Here is a 21,617-nt window from a genome sequence, read left to right as displayed (position 1 = left end):
GCACGCTTTGGGTCCAGACGGTGGAGCCTCTCTTCCTCTTTGGAAGGATGCGGAAAGAAGGTGGGCAGGGTGACAGACTGCCCAAGATGAAAGGGAGTCACCACTTTCGGTAGAAAAGAGGGACGAGGCCGAAGGACAACCTTGTCCGGATGAACAGAGAGAAAAGGAGGCTTGGACGATAGAGCCTGGAGCTCACTCACCCGTCTAGCCGAGGTGATGGCTACCAGGAAAGCAGTCTTAAGCGTCAGAAGACGAAGAGGACAATTGTGAAGAGGCTCAAAGGGAGCGCACATCAGAAATGTGAGAACAAGATTCAAGTCCCACTGAGGCATTACGAAAGGAACAGGAGGGAACGTATGAGTAATGCCTTTAAGAAAGCGTTGAACCACAGGGAACTTGAAAAGAGAAGGCTGATCAGGAAGCCGTAAGAAGGCAGAGAGGGCAGCAAGATAACCTTTCAAGGTGCCCAGGGCAGAGACCTGCCGGGTCAAAGAAAGAAGAAAGAGGCGAACCTCAGAAAGAGGGGCGGAAAGGGGATTTACAGCCTTTGCTGTGCACCATGCCACAAATCTGTTCCACCGGCAGGCGTATACAGTCTTTGTGGAGGGACGCCTGGCTGCCAGAATGATATCACAGACTTCAGGAGGCAAGTCAAATGGCATCAACTGCCGCCGCTCAATCTCCACGCATGGAGGTGGAGGCTGGACAGGTTCGGGTGGAGGACCGTCCCCTGCTGCTGCGACAGAAGACCCTCCCGAAGGGGCAGACGTATCGGAGGATCGGTCAACATACTGAGTAGCTCGGGATACCAGTACCTTCGTGCCCAATCCGGAGCCACCAAGATGACTTGGGCCCGGTCGTGCCTGATCTTCTTCAGCACTCTGGGCAGAAGTGGTATAGGCGGAAAGGCGTACAACAGACCGCAACTCCACTCGTGGCGAAAAGCGTCGCCGAGCGAGTGCCGCCTTGGAAATTCCAACGCGCAGAACTGCTGACATTGCGCGTTCTCTTCGGTGGCGAATAGATCTAACCAAGGCTCTCCCCACTGCTGAAAGAGACCTTGCGCCACTTCGGAGATCAGACGCCATTCGTGATCCATCATGCACCGGCGGCTGAGTTCGTCTCCTCTGGCGTTCAGAGAGCCCGCCAGATGTTGAACCACTAGGGTGACGCCCTGGTGTTCCAGCCACGTCCAGAGGCGCAGAGCCTCCTGACAAAGGGTCCACGACCCCACCCCGCCCTGTTTGTTGCAATACCACATGGCGGTGGTGTTGTCCGTGAACACCTGCACAACACTTCCCCTGACAGAGGGAAGGAAGGCTTTCAGTGCAAGTCGGATCGCTCTCAACTCCAACAGGTTGATGTGGAGACGAGACTCCGCCGGAGACCAGAGGCCTCTGATCTCCGCCTCTCCCATATGGCCACCCCATCCCAGGAGGGACGCATCCGTCACTACGACATGCTCCGGTTGGGGAAGGGAGAGGCTTCTGCCCATGACCCAATCGCGGTCCGTGAGCCACCACTGCAACTGCTGTGCAGTGCCCTCCGAGATCAAGACATGGTCGGACAGGTTGCCGTGATGCTGGGCCCACTGAAACTTCAGGTCCCACTGCAGAGCCCGCATGCGCCGCCTGGCGTGATGCACTAGTAGGATGCAGGAGGCCATCAGCCCCAGAAGCCGCAACACTAGCCTGACCGAAACCCAGGATAGAGGCCGAAAGATGGGAATCAGGGCCTGAATATCCCGGACCCGCTGTTCCGGTGGATAGACCCGGAACTGCGCCGAATCGAGAACTGATCCGATGAAGAGGAGCTTCTGAGAGGGACTCAGGTGTGACTTCGGCACGTTGATGGAAAATCCCAGCAAATGCAGGAGATCCGCCGTAGTCTGGAGGTGGGAGACGACTGCCTGGGGCGAGCCCGCCTTCAACAACCAGTCGTCGAGATAGGGGAAGACTGGAACCCCTGATCTGCGCAGATGAGCTGCGACCACCGCCATCACTTTCGTGAACACCCGAGGGGCACTGGTGAGGCCGAAGGGGAGCACGGTAAACTGAAAGTGCTCTTGGCCCACCGTGAACCGCAGGTAACGCCGGTGGGCCGGCAGGACGGGGATGTGGAAATATGCGTCCTGCAAGTCCAACGCTACCATCCAGTCTCCAGGGCAGCTAAAACCTGAGCCAAAGTTAACATCTTGAACCTCTCCTTCCGGAGGAAGGAATTGACGTTCCGGAGGTCCTTCTTGGGAACCAGAAAGTAGTGGGAATAACAACCACGACCTACTTCTGGGCTCGGAACGCGCTCGAAGGCCCCCTTGGCCAAGAGGGCCGAAACTTCCTCGTGGAGAAGATTCAAATGATCCCCCGAGATACGGTGGTGCTGCGGTGGCATGGCTGGAGGGGTCGTCTCGAAGGGGAGGGAGTAGCCCCTTCGGACGATTTGCAGCACCCACCTGTACGATGTGATGGACCGCCAGTGGAGGAGGTGATGGCGAACTCTGCCACCCACTGGCGTGGAATGGGCCTGAAAGCTCGGACTAGGAAGGCTTTGAGGCGGATGCTGCCGGGGTGGATGTGGGCTGACCTAGTCGACCTCCAGATCCGCCTCGGCGGAAACCACGTCCGCGACCGCGCGCAGGTTGGTTCTGCGGCTGGTGGCTAGGCGTACGTGAGGAGGCACCCCTTCCTTGGCCACGAAAGGGGCGAAAGGCGGAAGTTTGCGACCGCGGGGCCGAGAGGCCCAAGGACTTGGCCGTAGCCCGGGAGTCCTTAAAGCGGTTCAGCGCACTGTCCGCTTTCTCGCCAAAAAGGCGAGTGCCATCAAAGGGCATGTCCATGAGAGTGCTCTGGACATCATCCGAAAATGACGTGGACCGCAGCCAGGCGTGACGTCTAAGCGCCACTGTGGTAGAAATGGCCCTACCCAGCGAGTCCGTGGTGTCAAGCCCACATCGTATAGCATGTCGCGCGGCATCCCTCCCATCGGCAAGAGCCTGGGTAAGTCGTGTCCGGACCTCCTCCGGACACAGGGGCAGCGCGTCCTCCACCGCATCCCACAGAGAGTGGGAATAACGGTCCAAGAGACAAGCGGTGTTCAAAGACCGCAGGCCCAAACTAAGGGGGGAGAACAGCTTCTTGCCAAACTGTTCTAGTCTCTTGGAATCCCGGTCCGGCGGGGCGGTCGGGAAAGAGGATTGGGAGGTGGAGGCCTGGATAACCAGGCTCTCAGGGGTAGGGTGTTGGGACAGAAAACTGGGGTCGCCCGGAGCAGGGCGGTGGCGCCTGGCGACGTTCCTGTCCACAGGAGGGACTGTGGAGGGCTTGGACCAGGTGCCCTGCAGAACGTCAATGAGGGCCTCATTGAATTGCAGCAGAGGCTCAGTGGAGCTTGCTGCAGACTGAAGCACCTCAGTGAGGACGTTAGTCCTCACAGCCACGGCAGGCAGCTCGAGCCCAAGGGCTGCGGCCGCCTTGCGCAGCACCACAGAGAAAGCAGCGCCCTCCTCCGAAGCCACAGTCAGAGGAGAGACGAATCCGGTGTCTGGAGAGGTATCCAGGCCACTGGCCTCCCCCAGTTCATCTGCCCAGTCCTGTGACATTTGAGCCTGAGCGGCCATAGGATCCTCGGATCCCTCCCAGTTGTCCCCATCATCCGATTCCTGGTATACAGGAGGAAGGTACGGAGCCAGACGGTAGACATAGTGTGTCTCTAGCGGCGCCGAACGCGGCGTCCATCAACGCCGTAGCGGCGCCGGGTCCGGAGTGGGACTGAACTGGGGCCCGACGTCGAGCGGAGTCGGCGGTGGTACCGGTGTCGACGCCGGTGGAGGAGGCGTGAATAGGTCGACCGGCGTCGGCAGGGACTCGGGAACGGGTCCCTCGGGCGCTTGCGGCGTCGAGGCCGGAGCCGTCGACGGCGCCGGAGCCACCGGCAGGCAAGGCAGCCCTGTCGGGTCCGTGGGGCCCGAAGGCGCGCCAGTGGGCGCCGACGGCGGGGCCAGGCTCCTCATGGCCGAGAGGAAGGCACTGACCTCCGCCGGCGTCGCGTCAGTCCCAGGGACCGGCGGGTATGGGGACGTGCGCGGCGCCTGCGGCTCCGCCGGAGCCGCGGGGGTGGAACCACCCTGACCCTCGGCCGAGTCGCGCGACCGGCGAGGGGAGTCCGAAGAGCGGTGTCGCCTCTTGGACTTCTTGGAATGCTTCGACTTACCCGAAGACTTGGATCCCGACGACCGATGATGACGTCGGCTGCGGCTCCGCGACCGATCCTTGGACCTCCTCCTGGACCGGGATCGAGCGGCGCGCGGAGACGAGTGGCGGATCTCGAGAAGCTTACGGGACCACTCCCGTCTAGCCTTCGAGGTCAGGGCCTTGCAGTCGGAACACGACTCCGCGTCGTGGTCGAGGCCCAAGCAGTAAGAACAATTGTTACTTACCTGTAAACAGGTGGTTCTCCAGTATTGGTGTCTTTCATAGATTCACATGCTTGAATATTCCCCGTCGTCGGAGTGGGAGTCCCACGGTAAATAATATAGCAATATATAGAGCCTTAATATATATATATATATATATATATATATATATATATATATACACATATACATATACATATAAAACAGAAATATAAGTAAGTAATAACACAAAAATGTCCCTATATGGTATTTCCATAGAGATACATGGAAAGAGAAAAAAGACATTCGTAGTCTATCTCTGTTATTATGTTAGTCCAAACTACGGCCAATCAGGCGCCAGCTCCTCTCTAGAACCTTCTCCTCAGAGCCTCTCACCTCAGATTTTCGTAGCACACAAATGACCTTAGAGTGTATGAGGAGAAGAGAGCCTCTGAAGGGAGGGTCGCATGTGAATCTATGAAAGACACCAATACTGGAGAACCACCTGTTTACAGGTAAGTAACAATTGTTCTTCTCCAGTATTGGGGTGTCTTTCATAGATTCACATGCTTGAATATAGAATAGCTAGCAGTAACAATCATCATTGTTTCCATGATCACAGAGCCTTGAAATTATAATGACAATAAATCTTCTCATGCATATGACAGTACTGAATAACTGTAATTGTATAAATGCATCATATGTCAATTATAAATGGAAACAATATGGAGGCGGGAGGAAGAGGCTCACCTTATTTAAAAAGATTGCGTAGCACTGCCTGTCCTACTGCAGCGTCCTCTTCGCTTGAAGTTGCCAAGCAGTAGTGCTTAGTAAACGTGTGTCTGGTCGACCACGTAGCTGCTCTGCAGATGTGTTGCAAAGGTACTCCAGCAAATAAGGCAGTCGATGATGATACTGCCCTAGTGGAGTGCGCTCTCACTGAAGACTGTAGGGGTTTGTTTGCCTTTTGGTGGCAGAAAGCAATAGCTGCCGAAATCCATCGAGCAATGGTCGGCTTAGTAACCTGACGTCCCTTATGACAACGTCCATATGCTATAAAAAGTTGATCGGATTTTCGAAACGAACTTGTCCTACTGATGTAGAATTTTAGGCATTGCTTCACGTCCAAAGAGTGCAATCTTTGCTCTGCAGGTGTCTGAGGGTTGGCAAAGAAGGTCTTTAATATTACTGGTTCATTAATATGAAAATCAGTAGGCACCTTGGGTAGGAACGATGGATTGGTGCGTAACACTACAGCATCCGGTTTGAACTGCAGGAACGGAGGTTTGACGGTAAAAGCATGAATGTCACTGACACGACGTGAAGACGTTAATGCCAGAAGTAGTGCGACCTTCCAAGTTAGATATTTTAGGTCGGCCTTGTGAATGGGCTCGAACGGAGGTCTCATCAATTGCGCCAACACAACGTTAAGATGCCACAACGGAGGAGGGTGTCGAATTGGCGGGAATTTCCGAAACAAACCCTTAAAAAATTGGCGGATTATTCTTGAGGAACAAAGGGAATTTGAGCCATCCTGCCGAAAACGGGAAATTGCTGCCAAGAAAACCCGTAGGGTTGCATGAGACAAACCAGAATTAGCTAGGTGCAAGAAAAAAGGTAGTAATTGGTGCGCCCTGGAGTGTATCGGGTGGACTCCGTTAGCAGCACACCAGTGGCAGAATCTTTTCCATTTGAATTTGTACGTCCTGATTGTAGAGGGTGCTCTTGCTTGGGCCAAAATATCCCTACAATCCTGCGGGATGTCTAGATGGGCGAACTCATGGTGTTCAGGTTCCAGGCCGATAAGCTCAGTGAGGAGGGATTTGGATGACAAATTCTCCCTTCGCTCATCGTGAGCAGATCTGTCCGCTGTTGCAGGAGGATTGGTTGACATTGGGACATCAGAAGCAGTTCTGAGAACCACGGTTGTCGGGGCCAGCGTGGGGCTATTAGAATCAGGTGGCAAGGCTGTCTCTTCATTTTCCAAAGGACCCGAGGTATGAGGGGAATTGGAGGAAAGGCGTACGCAAATAGATTGCACCAGTTTATCAAAAGGGCATTCCCCTGCGAGCCCTTGTGGGGATGCCAGCTTGCATAATTCCGGCATTTCCGGTTCTCCGGCGTAGCAAAAAGATCCAGTTGTGGACGACCCCATATTTGGAATAGCCTCTCTAGAGTGGGTTGGTGTAATTCCCACTCGTGGGTCGACGAGGAGGACCTGCTTAGGGAATCCGCTAGGATATTGGCTACTCCTGGTAGATGTACTGCTGTAATCATGATTTGATGACTGAGAGACCAGTCCCAAATTCTTTGAGCTAACCTGGACAGACTTGGGGATTTTGTTCCGCCTTGTTTGTTGACATAGTGCATACAGGTTGTGTTGTCTATTTGCATTAGCACGGATTCTCCCTGGATCAAGGGCAGAAATGACTTGAGAGCAAGATAAATTGCCATCAACTCCAACCGGTTGATGTGCCAAGTTCTTTGCTGTGCTGACCATCTTCCTTTTACGGAGAGATCTTCCAAGTGTGCACCCCATCCCTCTAATGAGGAGTCTGTCGCGATTGTCCTGTCCGGCGGCACCGACAGAAAAGACATGCCTTCTGTGAGGTTGGCTGGATTTGCCCACCATGCGAGCGCTGACCTCATTTGATCTGTGACACGTACCATATCGTGGAACGAACCCGTGACTTGACGCCACTGAACGTCCAGTGCTTCCTGAATAGGACGTGTTCTCAGCCTGCAATGAGGAACTAAGGCAATGGAGGATGACGCCATCCCCAGAAACGATTTTAACAATCTCACAGAAACTGACTCTTTTGATCTGATTAACACCACCAGCCGTAGTATCTTTTGCAGACGCTCTTGGGAAAGAAACGCTCTTGCTGATACCGTTTCCAGAGTTGCTCCCAGAAAATCCCTTTGTTGAGCAGGATGAGGTTGGGATTTTGCTGCATTTATCGACAGACCTAGTGAGCGAAACACGATCTGGCACAGAAGTATGTGTTGTTCTAGGTGAGTGCTTGACTGGGATTTTAGGAGAAAATCGTCCAGATATGGAAAAATCTGCACTCCCTGAAGTCGCAGAAACGCTATCACTGGAGCTAGTACCTTCGTGAACACACGAGGGGCCGAGCGCAGACCAAACGGTAACTCCTTGAATTGGTAATCGTGTTGACCCACTCGAAAACGCAGGAACCTTCGATGCCCTTGTAATATCGGAATATGAAAATAGGCATCCTGGAGATCTATAGTTGCCATGAAATCTTCCTGCGAGAGTAGACGCAAGATGTCTACTAGCGTCATCATACGAAAGGATTGGCTCTTTAGGCATTTGTTTAGTGCCCTTAAATCGAGGATGGGCCTCCACTCCCCGTTCTTCTTTGTGATCAGAAAGAAACGGGAATAAAAACCCTTTCCCCTTTGCGATACTGGCACCAATCTACAGCTCCCTTCTGCTGTAGAAGTCGAACTTGATGTAAAAGTTCTTTCATGTGAGCAGGTGGTGGTCCGGAGGGTGGTGTGGAAGGAGGGAATTTGGTGAATTCTAAGGCGTGTCTTTTCTTCACAATGTCCAAAACCCAACGGTCCCTTGTGATGGAGGACCATTGAGAAAAGAACAGAGAGATTCGACCTCCAACCATGCATGTCCGGAAAGAGTCACTGTCTCTTAGATGCGTTTCCTCTGTATGAGGATTTCCCTCTATACGACTTAGAAGCCTGCTGTCGGGAAGATTGCTGTTGCTGGGTATTGGAATATCGGTTGGATCCTTGATTATAGGGTCTGTATTGATTATTACCCCTTCGAAAATTGGAGGAGGAGGTGCCGCGTCTGCGTGCACCACGAAAATTCTGCCTTTGAAATTGAAGGTTTCCTAAAGATCTAGCTGTCTCAGTGTCCTTCTTTATGGATTGAAGTGCCTCATCAACGTGAGTTCCAAACAACGCTTCGCCGTCATAAGCCATGTTAAGAATCATGGATTGTACTTCCTGACGAAAGGATGTCGATTTTAACCATCCTTGCCTGCGCAGAACAGCCGCTCCGGCAAGCTGACGGAATCCCGTGCAAGCGATGTCTACTGCACAATCAATTATCTCCGTCGATGCTGCTTCTCCTTCTTGAAGCAACTTCATTGCTTCCCCCTTAGAAGGCTCCGGTAACTGTTGCAGTACTTCTGAAATGTCAGCCCACACCTGTCGGTCACAGCGACCCAATATGGCCAAGGCATTAGCTGCTCTTACCACAGTAGAGGCCATTGAAGAGAACTTACGCCCTATGGCATCCATTCGACGTCCGTCACGGTCCGGTGGTGCGGTGACAGTCGACGTCGGATTCTTTGCCTTACGTTGCGCTGCCTGCGTAACGACTGATTCAGGTTTAGCCTGTCCCGTGAGGCATGCTGGGGTTCCTATTGGTGCCTTATATTTTTTCTCTAATCGAGGCACCTGTGCCGGCAAGGTATTCGGTGCTTGCATCAACTTCTTGCCTTCCTCCCAAATAAATTCCACAATAGGAATAGCACGAGTCTGTTTAAACGGCTGACTTTTGAAATCATAGAGGAAACAATCTTCCTCTCTGCGCTCAGTTGTTAGTTTAAAACGTTGCGCCGCCCTCTCCATTAATTGATGGAAATTTGCTATGTCCACTGGAGGTGAATCCCCTGTGACTATCTGAGAGGGGGATGGTGTCTGTACTTGGTAATTGTCCCACTCTGCCATATCCTCATCATCGTCATCCACATCCCCATCCCCATCATCATCTGGGAGTTCACCCTCTTCTGTTTCTTCCTGCGGAGGCTGATATTGAGGCAACAACCTCTCTGGGACCTGTCTTGGTGGTGCAGACGGCAGCAGAGGTACAGGATTCTCTATTGGTATCGGTGGTATAGTTGGAACCACAGGAGTTGACGGAACCTCAGAACCTTGTGGAGGTAGCGGAAAGCGTTGATTATAGTCATCCAACATGCGTTGGAGATTAGTTATAAGCGACAAAGGAAGAGTCGCCTTTGGCTGTTTCGCAGGCACCTGCTGTATGTACACTGGATCTTCATCCTCACTGCTGTCCTGGCATTTAATTATGAGGTCAGATGGGCTTTGCGCCGTTCCAAAGGACTCCGGCAGACCCTCGGACTCCTGATCAGAATCCGTAGCAAATAAAGGCGATGGAGGCTGCGCCTCTGAAAGCGATGCTGAAGATGCGTGAGGTAGCTGTTCCCTCCTTGACTCTTGGGCAGACGCTACTTTTTTCAACTTTATCCTTATGAAAGAACCTGCCGTTGACTGCTGTATGGTAGACACTGTGGATGTCTTCGGAGAAGGCCTCGTCGACGGAGCTGTCGTAAATGGAACGATTGTCGACGGAATATGCGTCGGTGAACCTTGCGCCTTTGAAATTGACGTCGAGTCATCATCGTCGACGGAGCCGCCGTCGACGGAGTTGTCGTCGTCGAGGTCTTGGTCGACGAAGTCGCCGTCGACGATCCCGTCGACGGGATCTTTTTCTTCTTCGACGGAGTGGGCGTCGACGAGTTCGACGACGCCTTCGTCGACGACACAGGTAGCGTCGACGGTACCTTTGCCTTCTTCGTCGTCGACGATGTAATGGGCAAAATTGAAGTCACAGCCCTTGTACTAGTGATGGTCCCCGTCGACGAGGAGAACGTCGACAGAACGCTCGTCGACGACGAAGCAGCTGATGTCGTCGTCATAGTCACCGTCGACGAGCCAGATATCGCCGATCTCGTCGTCGGCAGCATAGTCGACGAGGCGGACAGTCTTTTTCCTGAGGACTGTGAAGTAGACGCCTCTTCAGCCTGAGAACTGTGTCTCTTAGGTGACAAAACAGTAGGTGCGACAGCAGAAGTGGTAGCTGTCAGAGTCAAAGAAAGCTTCTTTTTCTTGAGGAAAGGAGATGGTAACTCCTGCACACTACTGCGCTTAGAGGCTGGTTGAGAACGGCCAGAATACATACTTTCCACATCAGAAACTGGGTTGTCCTTATCCTTCAGTCTCTGTAGCCATATTAACAGGCGGCCTTCTCTATCCTTTAAAGTCTTTGTAGAAAAGGTTCTACAAATTTTACATTTTGCCACCTCATGGTCTGGGTACAAACAGTAAATACACTTACTGTGTGGGTCCTCAGAAAATAGACGCAGCTTTCCACATGAAGAACATGGTCTAAACAAAGATTTCTTACTGGAAGACATTCTGACTGAAAAAAAACTGAGCAGAGCTCAGGGAGACTCCCTGTCACACGACGTGCGGTAGAAAATCTGAGGTGAGAGGCTCTGAGGAGAAGATTCTAGAGAGGAGCTGGCGCCTGATTGGCCGTAGTTTGGACTAACATAATAACAGAGATAGACTACGAATGTCTTTTTTCTCTTTCCATGTATCTCTATGGAAATTTCATATAGGGACATTTTTGATGTTATTACTTACTTATATCTCTGTTTTATATGATTACATATATATATATATATATATATATATATATATATATATATATATATATATATATATATATATATATATATATATATATATATATATATATATATATATATATATATATATATTATGGCTCTATATATTGCTATATTATTTACCGTGGGACTCCCACTCCGACGACGGGGAATATTCAAGCATGTGAATCTATGAAAGACACCCCAATACTGCAGAAAGGCACCGGCGGTGATGGTCCGTAACCGACATCAGGCGGCTACAGTCAACACAGGCTTTAAAACCAGGCATCCTACCGGCACCGGAGTCGATTGACAAGATCAAAAAAGTTAGTCAAAAAGTGACTAAAGGGGTAGCTCTCCCGGATCTGCGCTTACTGGCGCGGAAAAAAGAAGAACTGACGTCAGCGCGCAAGGGCGGCGTCTAAGTACTCCGACGACGTCATTCCGGCGCACGACGCCGCCGACGGACGCGGAGCCGCAGACGACGCCTAGCGACGCGCAAGGGGTATTGCTGACGAAAAATCTTCCGGATCCAGTCTGACGCCTGGGGATATTCTAAGGTGAGGAATCTAACTAACGTGTTTCTTTCAGATAGAACGTCTACAACCTCCAGCATTACAGAGAACACTGGTCAATATTGGAATCCTAGCTGTGATGCTGTTCTACCGCATCACAGCTGCATCATAGGATTCCAGCTATCACACATACCCAATAGGTTTTACCTTTGGGACCTTATAAATGTTTTGAACAGCAGCACATTATCCTGGGTGCTGTGTCTCCATGGATGGAAGAGCTATACAATTATTACACACTGGGTCATACAGTGTGATTCAGGAATACATGCTTGCCTCAGGAAACATTTATGGACACATTCCAAGACTTTTCAACGCATAGACAGAAGGCAAGTGCCTCAACGCAAGTCAACAGCACTATGACATTCTGTGTGCAACTGCATAGCTAGCGTATTTAACAGCCTATGAAAAAGAATAACTTTCCAACGACTGAGACGTCACATCTCTCTTCCACTAGGCCTGTATTCACCAGGCACCCTTCTCCAGGGTTTTCCATTCAAAACACTGCTCGCACCTTCAGTTTTCCAGCAAGCCCCCAGCCCCACCCTCTGTCTCAGCCCCTTGGGAATAGAAGAACTGGACATAGCAACAACAACAAAATGCTCCCATTCATCAGGTGGAGTCCCTGGGGAGCTGCTGTTAATGTGCTTTGAAATTAGAGCTTTGAGGAGGAGGATGACAGCAAGAGGCAGCAGGTGGGCACATAGCGACATGGAAGGGACATATGCTGCTCCCATTTGTCAGGTAGAGGGGAAATTTAATAAACAGGGGTGGGGTTGGCATCACCTAATCTCTGAGCATCTAAAAACCCAAAAATTAACCTGACCATGTGTAATGTAACTGATGGTTTTCTAAAGCGCTTCAATACCTTTGGGTTAGTCAAGTTCACGTTCTATAAAAATGCCCCAAAAATGTATCGGACATTGTGTAATTTAACTAGCACTCCAACACCTTTGGGTCACTCAAGTTCACATTATATAAACATGCGTCAGAGAAGAGTTGCCCAGCTTTACCCTTAACTGTGCTGTAAGGTTGGGCTGCTGATGGTCCGGTGACCAAAGCTCGCTAAAGCAACAAGCAGTGAAACGGGAGGGGTTTGGACCAAAAGGCGTTACTTTGGCTGGGCTTGATGGTGGCAAGGAGATATCACAAGGGCTGGGAAGAGTGCCTATGCTCCTTCTAGATAGGGCTGGATTTCTGTATGGGCTGGGAGCGCCCGATCTATCAAGCTCAAGGTTGTCCTCAAACATGTTAAAATATGGAAGGATTGGACCAATCATAGAGGGAATCAGATCGAAGCCTTTCCACCCAGGCCTTGGCTCCTTGACAAAGAATTACACTCCGATGAGTCTGTATAAGGTTGAGTTTCAGGAAGGGGGAAGCCTTGATTCTTTGGCTCGCGTGGCCCCTTGGTTTGCTGTGGCCAGTGGGGATTGGGTTTTTGACCTATTGGACCTGTGTACACTGCTACAGGTGGATGTGTGGAACGATAATGCGCATGGGTTTTCAACTTTTGCAAGCTGTATGTCAGGATTGGCTTTTGTTTTGGTCAAAAAATAAATAAAGATTTTGTTTAAGAATAAAAAGAAAAGGGAGTGTCCTCCCTGGTGTTCGAGGATCCTACCAGAGGGTTCGACACCAGGAAAATTACTTGATGGTACAGTCATTTCCAGAGGTGCAGGGCCTCCAGGCACAGGGTCCATTACCTCACCCCACCTGTTTGTTGCAGTACCACATGGAGTTGATGTCTGTACGCACTTGTACCAGCCTCCCTTTGATAGGTGGAAGACTTTCAATGCCAAACGGATGGCCCTCTGCTCCAAAAGGTTGATATGGAGTCAGGACTCGATTAGAGGCCTCTGATCACCACCTCTCCCAGGTGGCAGCCCCAACCCAGTTGTGACACATCTGTCACCACTGTCAACTCTGGATGCAGCAAAGAGAGGGGTCTACTGTTGACCTAATCAAGGTCCATTAGCCACTACTGCAGATCTTAAGAAAGCTTCCTCAGAAATGTGGACGTGGTCAGAGAGGTACCCTTGATTTTGGGCCCACTGAAACTTCAGACCTGGCATGCTTGACCAGCAGAATGCTACAAACCTCAGAATGGACCTTATTGAGTGCCGGTGGGCCTCACCAGCCCCAAAAATGAGTGCTGGTAGCCACCATCAGCAACCACCGGCTCAAGTTAAGTACTGAATACACCCCTACATCAAACACCATGTAAACAATCGGTGCATCCATGCCTAGAAATTTAAATCTCAAACGGAAACTGATCTGAAGTCAGTTTTTTCATAGGTATGAGATGACAACAATACATTTCCCTGGTTTTCTTACCCATGTCCAACACAGCTGCCTGCGGTGCTTTAGGTGCCCAGGTTTCTGCCAAAGGAATATGCTACTTAACAGTATGCATCTGTTCTTGGCATGTAGAGCTGCAGATCTACACACTTTTGCATAGATCGCCATCTGGTGTTGGGCCCGGATGTTTGCAGTTTGTTTTTCCTCTTGGAAAGTCTTTGGAAGTCACGAGGTCGGTGACTCCTCCCTTGGTCCGTATTGCGCATGGGCTTCGGCTCCATCCTCAGATTGTTTTTCGCCAACAGGGAAAGATGGAGCGTAGTAATAATAGTGAAGAAACCCATGTGTGTTGTATCTAAATAAGATAGACTGGAACAGATACAGATAGCTGCATACTGGTAAGTAGCATATTCCGTTCGAGGCATATGAGCTGCAGACTACACACTTTTGCATAGACTATATAGCAGTTCCCAACCCTAGCGGCGACCACCGGTAACTGTTGCAGTGGTTTGAAAAAGTGTTTTTAGTACAGCCTGGCCCAAACTAGCTTGTTGCTTGGTTTGCACATCTACACAGTAATGTTTCGTGAAAGTGTGCGGTGTTGTCCATGTAGCTGCTTTGCAGATATCATCTAATGGGATGTTCCCTAGAAAAGCCATAGAAGCCCCTATCTTTCTTGTAGAGTGGGCTTTAGGGGGAACAGATGGCGTGCGTTTTGCCTTGTGGTAGCAAATCTGTATGCTTTTTACAATCCACCTAGCTATCCCTGATTTAGAGATGGGGTTGCCTTTATGTGGTGGAGAGAAAGAGACAAATAGTTGTTTTGTCTTTCTGAAAGGTTGTGTTCTCTGGATATAGTAAAGTAAGGCCCTTTTAACATCCAGTGTGTGTAGAGCCCTTTCTGCAACAGTTTGGGGTTGCGAGAAAAAAAACGGTAATTCTACCGATGGGTTTAGATGAAAGGGGAAATGACTTTGGGTAGGAATTTTGGGTTAGTACGGAGGACAACCTTGTTCGGGTGCATTTGGAGAAAAGGTTCTTGTGTAGTAAGTGCTTGTATCTCACTGACCCTTCTAAGGGAAGTGATGGCTACAAGGAAAGCTGTTTTCCATGTGAGAAATTGCAGTTCACATTTATGCAAAGGTTCAAAAGGCGGTCCCATTAGCCTTGTGAGAACTATATTTAAGTTCCACACAGGTGAGGGTGGTAGTCTGGGGGGAATTATTCGTTTGAGGCCTTCCATGAAGGCTTTAATAGCAGGCACTCTGAAAAGTGATAGGTGCTGTCTGTTTTGTAGGTAAGCGGCAATTGCTGCGAGGTGTAGCCGAATGGATGTATATGCTAGGTTACACCTTTGTAGATGGAGTAAGTAGCATATGATGTGCTGTATAGATACGTCTAGAGGGTTGATTGTGTTGTTATGGCAATAAACAACAAATCTTTTCCACTTTGCCGCGTAGCAGGCTCTAGTAGTAGGGCGCCTAGCTTCTCTGATGACGTTCATACAGTCAGGGGGGAGTTTAAGGTATCCTAATTCTAGGATCTCAGGAGCCAGATCGCAAGGTTGAGCTGAGCTGGGTCCGGGTGTCTGATCTCTCCATGGTTCTGGGTTAGGAGGCATGGTGAGAGGTGTAACTTTTGGTGTGGCACTACCGAGAGTTCCAGCAGCGTGGTGTACCACGGTTGTCTGGCCCATGTTGGAGCTACTAGAATCAGTGTGAGGGAGTGCTGTTGTGGCTTTCGTACCACTAATGGAATTAGTGGGAGAGGTGGAAAGGCGTACGCAAATTTGCCTGACCAGTTCATCCATATCGCATTGCCTTTGGACAATGAGTGTGGGTATCTGGCGGCGAAGCTTGGGCATTTTTTGTTTTCGTGGTGGGCGAAGAGGTCTATGTGTGGATGCACCCACATCTAAAAGAACGGGTGAAGAACCTGCGCGTGAAGTTCCCACACATGGATCTGCTGCGTTTGTCTGCTGAGCAGATCTGCCATGGTGTTCTGGACTCCTGGGACATGTTGGGCTAGGAGAAAGATTTTGTGTGGAATGCCCATCTCCATATGCTCTGTGCTAGTTGAGAGAGCTGTGGAGAGTGTGTGCCGCCTTGTTTTTGAATGTAGTACATGGCCGTCATGTTGTCTGTGCGAATAAGGACTGCCTTGTCTAAAATGTGAGTGTGAAAGGATTTTAGGGGTAGAAAGATTGCCAGCAACTCCAGATGGTTGATGTGGAGTAACTTTTGTTACGGCGTCCATGTGCCCTGCACTGTGAGGTGTAATAGACGAGCTCCCCAGCCGGAGAGCGATGCGTCTGTTAGGATTATTTGTGGAACCGGGTCCAGGAACGGTCGACCTCTGGAAAGATTCGTGGTGTTCCACCACTGCAGAGAGCGATGGGTGCGACCGTCTACCAACACCAGATCTGTCAGTTGCCCCTGGGCCTGGTTCCATTGGCGCGCTAAGCACTCTTGGAGTGGACGCATCTGGAGTCTTGCATTAGGCACTATGAAAATGCAAGAGGCCATCATCCCCATCAGTTGCATAAACACTCTTGCTGGGAGAGAGTGTTGAGGTATGAATCTTTGACGCAAAGCCTGAATGCTTGCAATCCTGGCAGGATTGGGGGTAGGCTATGGCTTTTGAGGTGTCTATGGTGGCACCGAGGTATTGCTTTGTGTGGGATGGTATTAGCTGGCACTTTTGGTGGTTCACCGTGAAACCTAGCTGGTGAAGTAGTTGGATTGTAGTGGCGGTGTGATGTACACATTGGTTGTAGTATGTGGCTTTTATTAGCCAGTCATCCAAATATGGGAAGACGTGAATGTGCTGTCTTCGGAGGTGTGCCGCCACTACTGCTAGGCACTTGGTGAATACCCTTGGTGCTGTTGTGACCCCGAATGGGAGCACCTTGAACTGGTAGTGTTGCCCGTCCACTACAAATCTGAGGTACTTTCTGTGAGCATGGTGTACCGGAATGTGAAAGTATGCGTCTTTCAAGTCCAGTGTGGTGAGAAAGTCGGTCTGGGAGATGAGCGGAAGTACCTGCTGAAGTGTTACCATGTGAAAATGGTCCGAATCTATGTATGTGTTTAGAGGCCGGAGATCCAAGATAGGTCATAGAGTCTCGTCTCTTTTTGGTATCAGAAAGTATTGGGAGTAGACCCCTAAATTTTGCTGATTGGCGGGGACTTGTTCTATCGCCTCTTTTTGTAGGAGGGAGATTACCTCCTGTTTTAGTAACGTGGAATGTTCTTGTGACATTGGGCGTTGACTGGGTGGAATGTTGGGGGGGGTAGATGTCAATTCTAGGCAGTACCCTGAACGAATAATTTGGGTCACCCATCTGTCTGATGTGATGGACTCCCAGACTTGAAGGAAATGTTGTAGTCTGCCCCCGACAGGAGTGGGATGTTCTGGAGGGAGCAGGGGGAAGTCATTGGGTAGGCGGTGTGGCAGAGCGGGCGGTATTTGTTTTGCCTCTGCCTTTATTGTTATTGCCTCTATACCCGCCTCTTTGATAACCCCTTGTGAAGGTGGATTGAGCAGGGGATTTGTAGGAAGTGGATGCGCTGTCTGAGGAGTAGCCTCTGCCCGTGCCCCGAAAGGAAGAGCGGCGAAAGGAGCGCCTAGGAGGGTGTGACTGCAGGGATCCCATAGATTTCACTGTATCTGTGTCTTTCTTCATCTTCTCGAGGGCCTCATCTACCTTTGGACCGAACAGGTGTTCTTGATCAAATGGATGATTTAATATGGAGGCCTGTACCTCAGGTTTAAAGCCTGAAACTCTCAGCCAAGCATGGCGACGGAGGAGGACGCTAGTGTTAATGGCCCAGGAGGCTGTGTCTGCTGCGTCTAAGGCACAGCGTATAGAGGTGTTAGTTATGGTCTTACCCTCTTGAATTAATTCATTGGCCCTAATTCTGTATTTTTCTGGAAGATGGTGCATGAGGGTTTCTAGTTCATCATAATGCGCTCTGTCGTATCTGGCCAATAGCGCTTGGGTGTTGGCGATACGCCATATATTGGCTGCCTGTGACGCAGTGCGCTTTCCTGACGCGTCCAGTAGCTTTGACTCTTTGTCAGGTGGTGGTGCTTCGCCTGACGCCTGGGAATTTGACCTCTTCCGTGCAGTGGATACCACTAGGGAATCCAGTGACGCTGGCCCTTTGATGTAGGCAGGATCTGTGGGGGCAGCTTTATACTTTCTCTATGCGTGGGTTTAGGACCCTAGCCCTGACAGGGTCTTTAAAAACCTCTGGCGCATGTTTTATTACCCCTTTGAGCATAGGTAGTATAGAAGTAGACCTATGTGCGGTATCAAAGCTGTTGAGGAGGAAATCTTCCTCTACCGGGTCAGTGTGTAACTCTACCCCGTGATAATGTGCCGCCCTCTGAAGTAGGTGGTGAAAACCTAATGAGCCTTCTGATGGAGATGGCCTGGATGGATAAAGGTCATCTTGTGGGACATCTGGAATGTCTGGATTATTATGGGTCTGGGGATCCTGTAGGGGTGGGGTCTTGTGGCACATCTGCTGGATCGTAGTATGGGTCCCCCTGCTCATCATGGTCTGGAGACTGGGTCGGAGAGCGATGAGGCAGGGGTGGAGAAGGCAGATGGGGCGGAGGTGGAGAGGGTGGAGGAGATGGGGAAAGCACTCTGAAAGGGGAGGTAGCACAGTCTTTCCTCTTTGAAGGTGGAGGTGGAAATGGTTTGTCTAAATGTCTCTTTTTAGAAGAAAGTGCCAAATGTCCAGTTTTTGGATCCTTGGTAAGTGTCTTTTGCAAAGGATCCGGTGTAAACAGTTCTTGAGACAATGGTTGTTCGGTCGGCGCCGAAGATTTCGGGGCCGATGGCTTTTTAGACTTGTCCGTGCCGTGCTTTTTTGGAACCTCTGATTTTTTGGTCGGCGCCGAGGCTGGCTTCGGCGCGGGAGTGTCGGTGCCGAGGGCCTTATGATGTTTGGTCGGTACCGAGAGGCTGGGTTTCGACACAGAGGGCTTTGGTGCGGAGCTCGGTGTCGAGGTGGAGGCCGGTCTCTTTTTCGGTGCCGAAGTGTGTTTATCGGCACCGCTGGCAGGCTGGCTCGAGCCCGAGCCGCCGGAAGGCTTATTATGCTTCTTCACCGGGCCCGAAGGTGGGGTGTTGGAAGCTTTGTCTTTGGTCTTGCCTAGGCCAGGAGGCGAAGACGTGACCGAAGCCTTTTTGGGTGTCGGCACGGGTGTGGGAGGGGGTATTTTACTCACGACCCTCTGCGCCGGGGTGATGTCCTCCACATCCGAGTCGTCGGCTTCGGAAGCACTGACGAGGTCCTCTTCGGTGTGCTGCTGTCCCGGAGCTTCGAGGACGTCCCCGAAGATGTCGACTGGAACGGAGGTCGAGGAGTGCGCCATGTTTCGTCTGGCCCTTCGATCTCGAATAGTCTTTTGCGATCTGAAAGACTTGCAGGCGGGACAGTCTCGAGCCTCGTGTTCAGGGGAGAGGCAGAGGTTGCACACCTCATGAAGATCGGTGTGGGGAAATTTGGACCCACACCGAGGGCACTTCTTGAATGGAGTTCTTTCCATCAGCCGGGACCGGAGCTTGGATAGGCCCGAAGGCCGCCGTCGACGACTGGAATCGAAGGTGTGTCGAAGAGAAGGTGATTGAGGAGATCAGGATCTGAACAATACCACGAAGAGCGAGGATTCCGCTTCGATCGTCGACCTGGAAATGTTCGGAACCGGAGCGCGAAGTATTACATCCGAGCCCGATTGCGGAAAAAACCAGTCAGAGGATGGAGCCGAAGCCCATGCGCAATACGGACCAAGGGAGGAGTCACCGACCTCGTGACTTCCAAAGACTTTCCAAGAGGAAAAACAAACTGCAAACATCCGGGCCCAACACTAGATGGCGATCTATGCAAAAGTGTGTAGTCTGCAGCTCATATGCCTCGAACATTTAGTTCCACCACGCTGAGGCATGGAATCCCAAATGAAGGAGGTGGATTAAGATTTTGGACATTGTACTACATTGGATTCATGATCAGTGGAACTTGGGGAGTTTGGCCAACCCCTGTTTGAATCACAGTCGCGAAAACTATTGTGGGGAGCAGCACAGGTTTTTGGTCTTGTTTCCCATTTGCTGTATTATATAAATGCTTTCCCTTCTACGTTTTTTTAATGTTAAATTCTTTAACTATGCTGATTGCAAGCAACGGATGTGAAGCCTTCTCCCTTCATCTGCTGATGAACACAGGAACTTAATTTTTTGCCTTTGACAACTGATGATACCCCATAAAAATGGAAATCTTGGTCGTAAAACCCCAAATCTTTTCCTTCAGGAAGTTCTCTATCACTAAAAGTAAAAATATCACATCAGTGACAATAGCTTATGTTCAACAAAACAAACATTTAGGCAATATGACTGTTTCATTATGCTATGCAATGAGACAAGATCCTTTGTTCGGTCTAATTTTTCCTCAACTCACAAGCTTCATCCTTTGGCCCAAATCTAAGCGACGAGATAGGAAATAAAAGGATACAACGTATAAAGTAGGGACTGATTTCAAATTGTTCTTCCAATAGCCGAAGCAGTGTGAGATCACAAACATTGAAGAGGATATCTGGATGCTAGCATGCTCTCAGTTTCAATCCTAACATTCCTTGAGATTTAATCAGATTTATGTTCTTACCACAGGGTTTGTCCTGTTCTTGCAGCATTGTAAAAATACAGTGATCAAGAAAGAGCTCCAGAGCATCGGAGCTCTTTGCCAGTAGAGACCGGATTATTGACTTCAACTCCTTGCTTGCAAGACAGTAGGGATAATCTGGGGACAAGTAGAGAGATATTAACATTTGTTTCTGTCCAGTTATCCCTGTAGACACTGTCAGCCGCTACAGTTACAAGTACAGAAGTTCAGTTTACTTAATGACATTGTGCAGTTTCCACTCTTGGGCATTTTAAATACAACACACCGATTTTCAACATAAGTAAGAGGGGAGTTCACTTTTAATTTACAATAATACAAAATGAACAGGGTTTAATAAGTCACAACCAAGACTGAAAATTGAGTAAATGTACAAGTAATTCACAAAACGCAGTAGCCATGACAGATTAGAGTGTTATAGGAAAGAGATAACTTGGGTTACAAAAAGTACAAATTATCCTTCCTAACAATTACAAATCACACTAATTTGTCCCGTGTGCACAGAGACTATTCTGCACAGCATGCAATATTTTGATAAACATTGAGAAAGCCAAGCACATTGCCTTCTGCGGGGTGAAAAGTCTTTATTAAGAGTCACAAATATATACAATACTGCTACCCATAACATGCAAAACAGCAGTGCACTATTCCCACGCACACAGAGAACACGTACAATAACAGACACACATATACTAGTGACTACAGCAAAGAAGGCTTCTCCCATTCAGGAAAAGCACAACAGAAGCAGCAGCAGTACAAGCTCACATTACACACTGCCAAAAGCCGCTCCATTAATCCATCCTAGAGGAAGTAGAATTAAGAGATGTCAAGTCAAACCTGCTGTAAATCATTATTTTGAGTCTCCCAAATAAAGAATCTGGGAAATAAATCATCCTGCTGGCTTCTAGCATTTTCATTGCCAAAACAACTTGTTAGTGAGCACAACTCAATTTAATACATGAATACCATATCACCATCCAGATTACAGGATCTAGCGGATATAGTAAACCAAGTAATACACTGTGTAGTTTGCTTCAGTAGTGATAAACACCTTAAGAAATTGGTATCACCAATGAAACCAGCTAAATTATGTTGCTGGTCCAAGTTGCTGTTGGATTTTGTAGGTCGAATCAATAGTCCTTAGCAAAGTTGGAAACAGATTTGTATTATTATTACATATTGTTACTGTGAATGGACTGGGTTCGTT

General features: G+C 49.7%; 1 protein-coding gene across 3 annotated transcripts in view; it reads right to left on the bottom strand.

Moving 5' to 3' along the window:
* Nucleotides 1-21,617, bottom strand: part of TMEM214 (transmembrane protein 214) — a 390,212-nt gene that overhangs the window by 311,567 nt on the left and 57,028 nt on the right. For all 3 annotated transcript variants that reach the window (XR_014963237.1, XM_085613232.1, XM_085613233.1), the window contains exon 4: nt 20,396-20,530. Coding sequence is in view for 2 of the 3 variants with exons in the window: in XM_085613232.1 (XP_085469358.1) it covers nt 20,396-20,530 (135 nt within the window). In the remaining variant the exon portion in view is untranslated. The remainder of the gene's footprint in view (nt 1-20,395; nt 20,531-21,617) is intronic.

The sequence above is a fragment of the Triturus cristatus genome, chromosome 6 (assembly GCF_964204655.1).
Source record: "Triturus cristatus chromosome 6, aTriCri1.1, whole genome shotgun sequence".
Classification (NCBI taxonomy): domain Eukaryota; kingdom Metazoa; phylum Chordata; class Amphibia; order Caudata; family Salamandridae; genus Triturus; species Triturus cristatus.
This window is presented reverse-complemented; position numbering and strand designations above follow the sequence as displayed.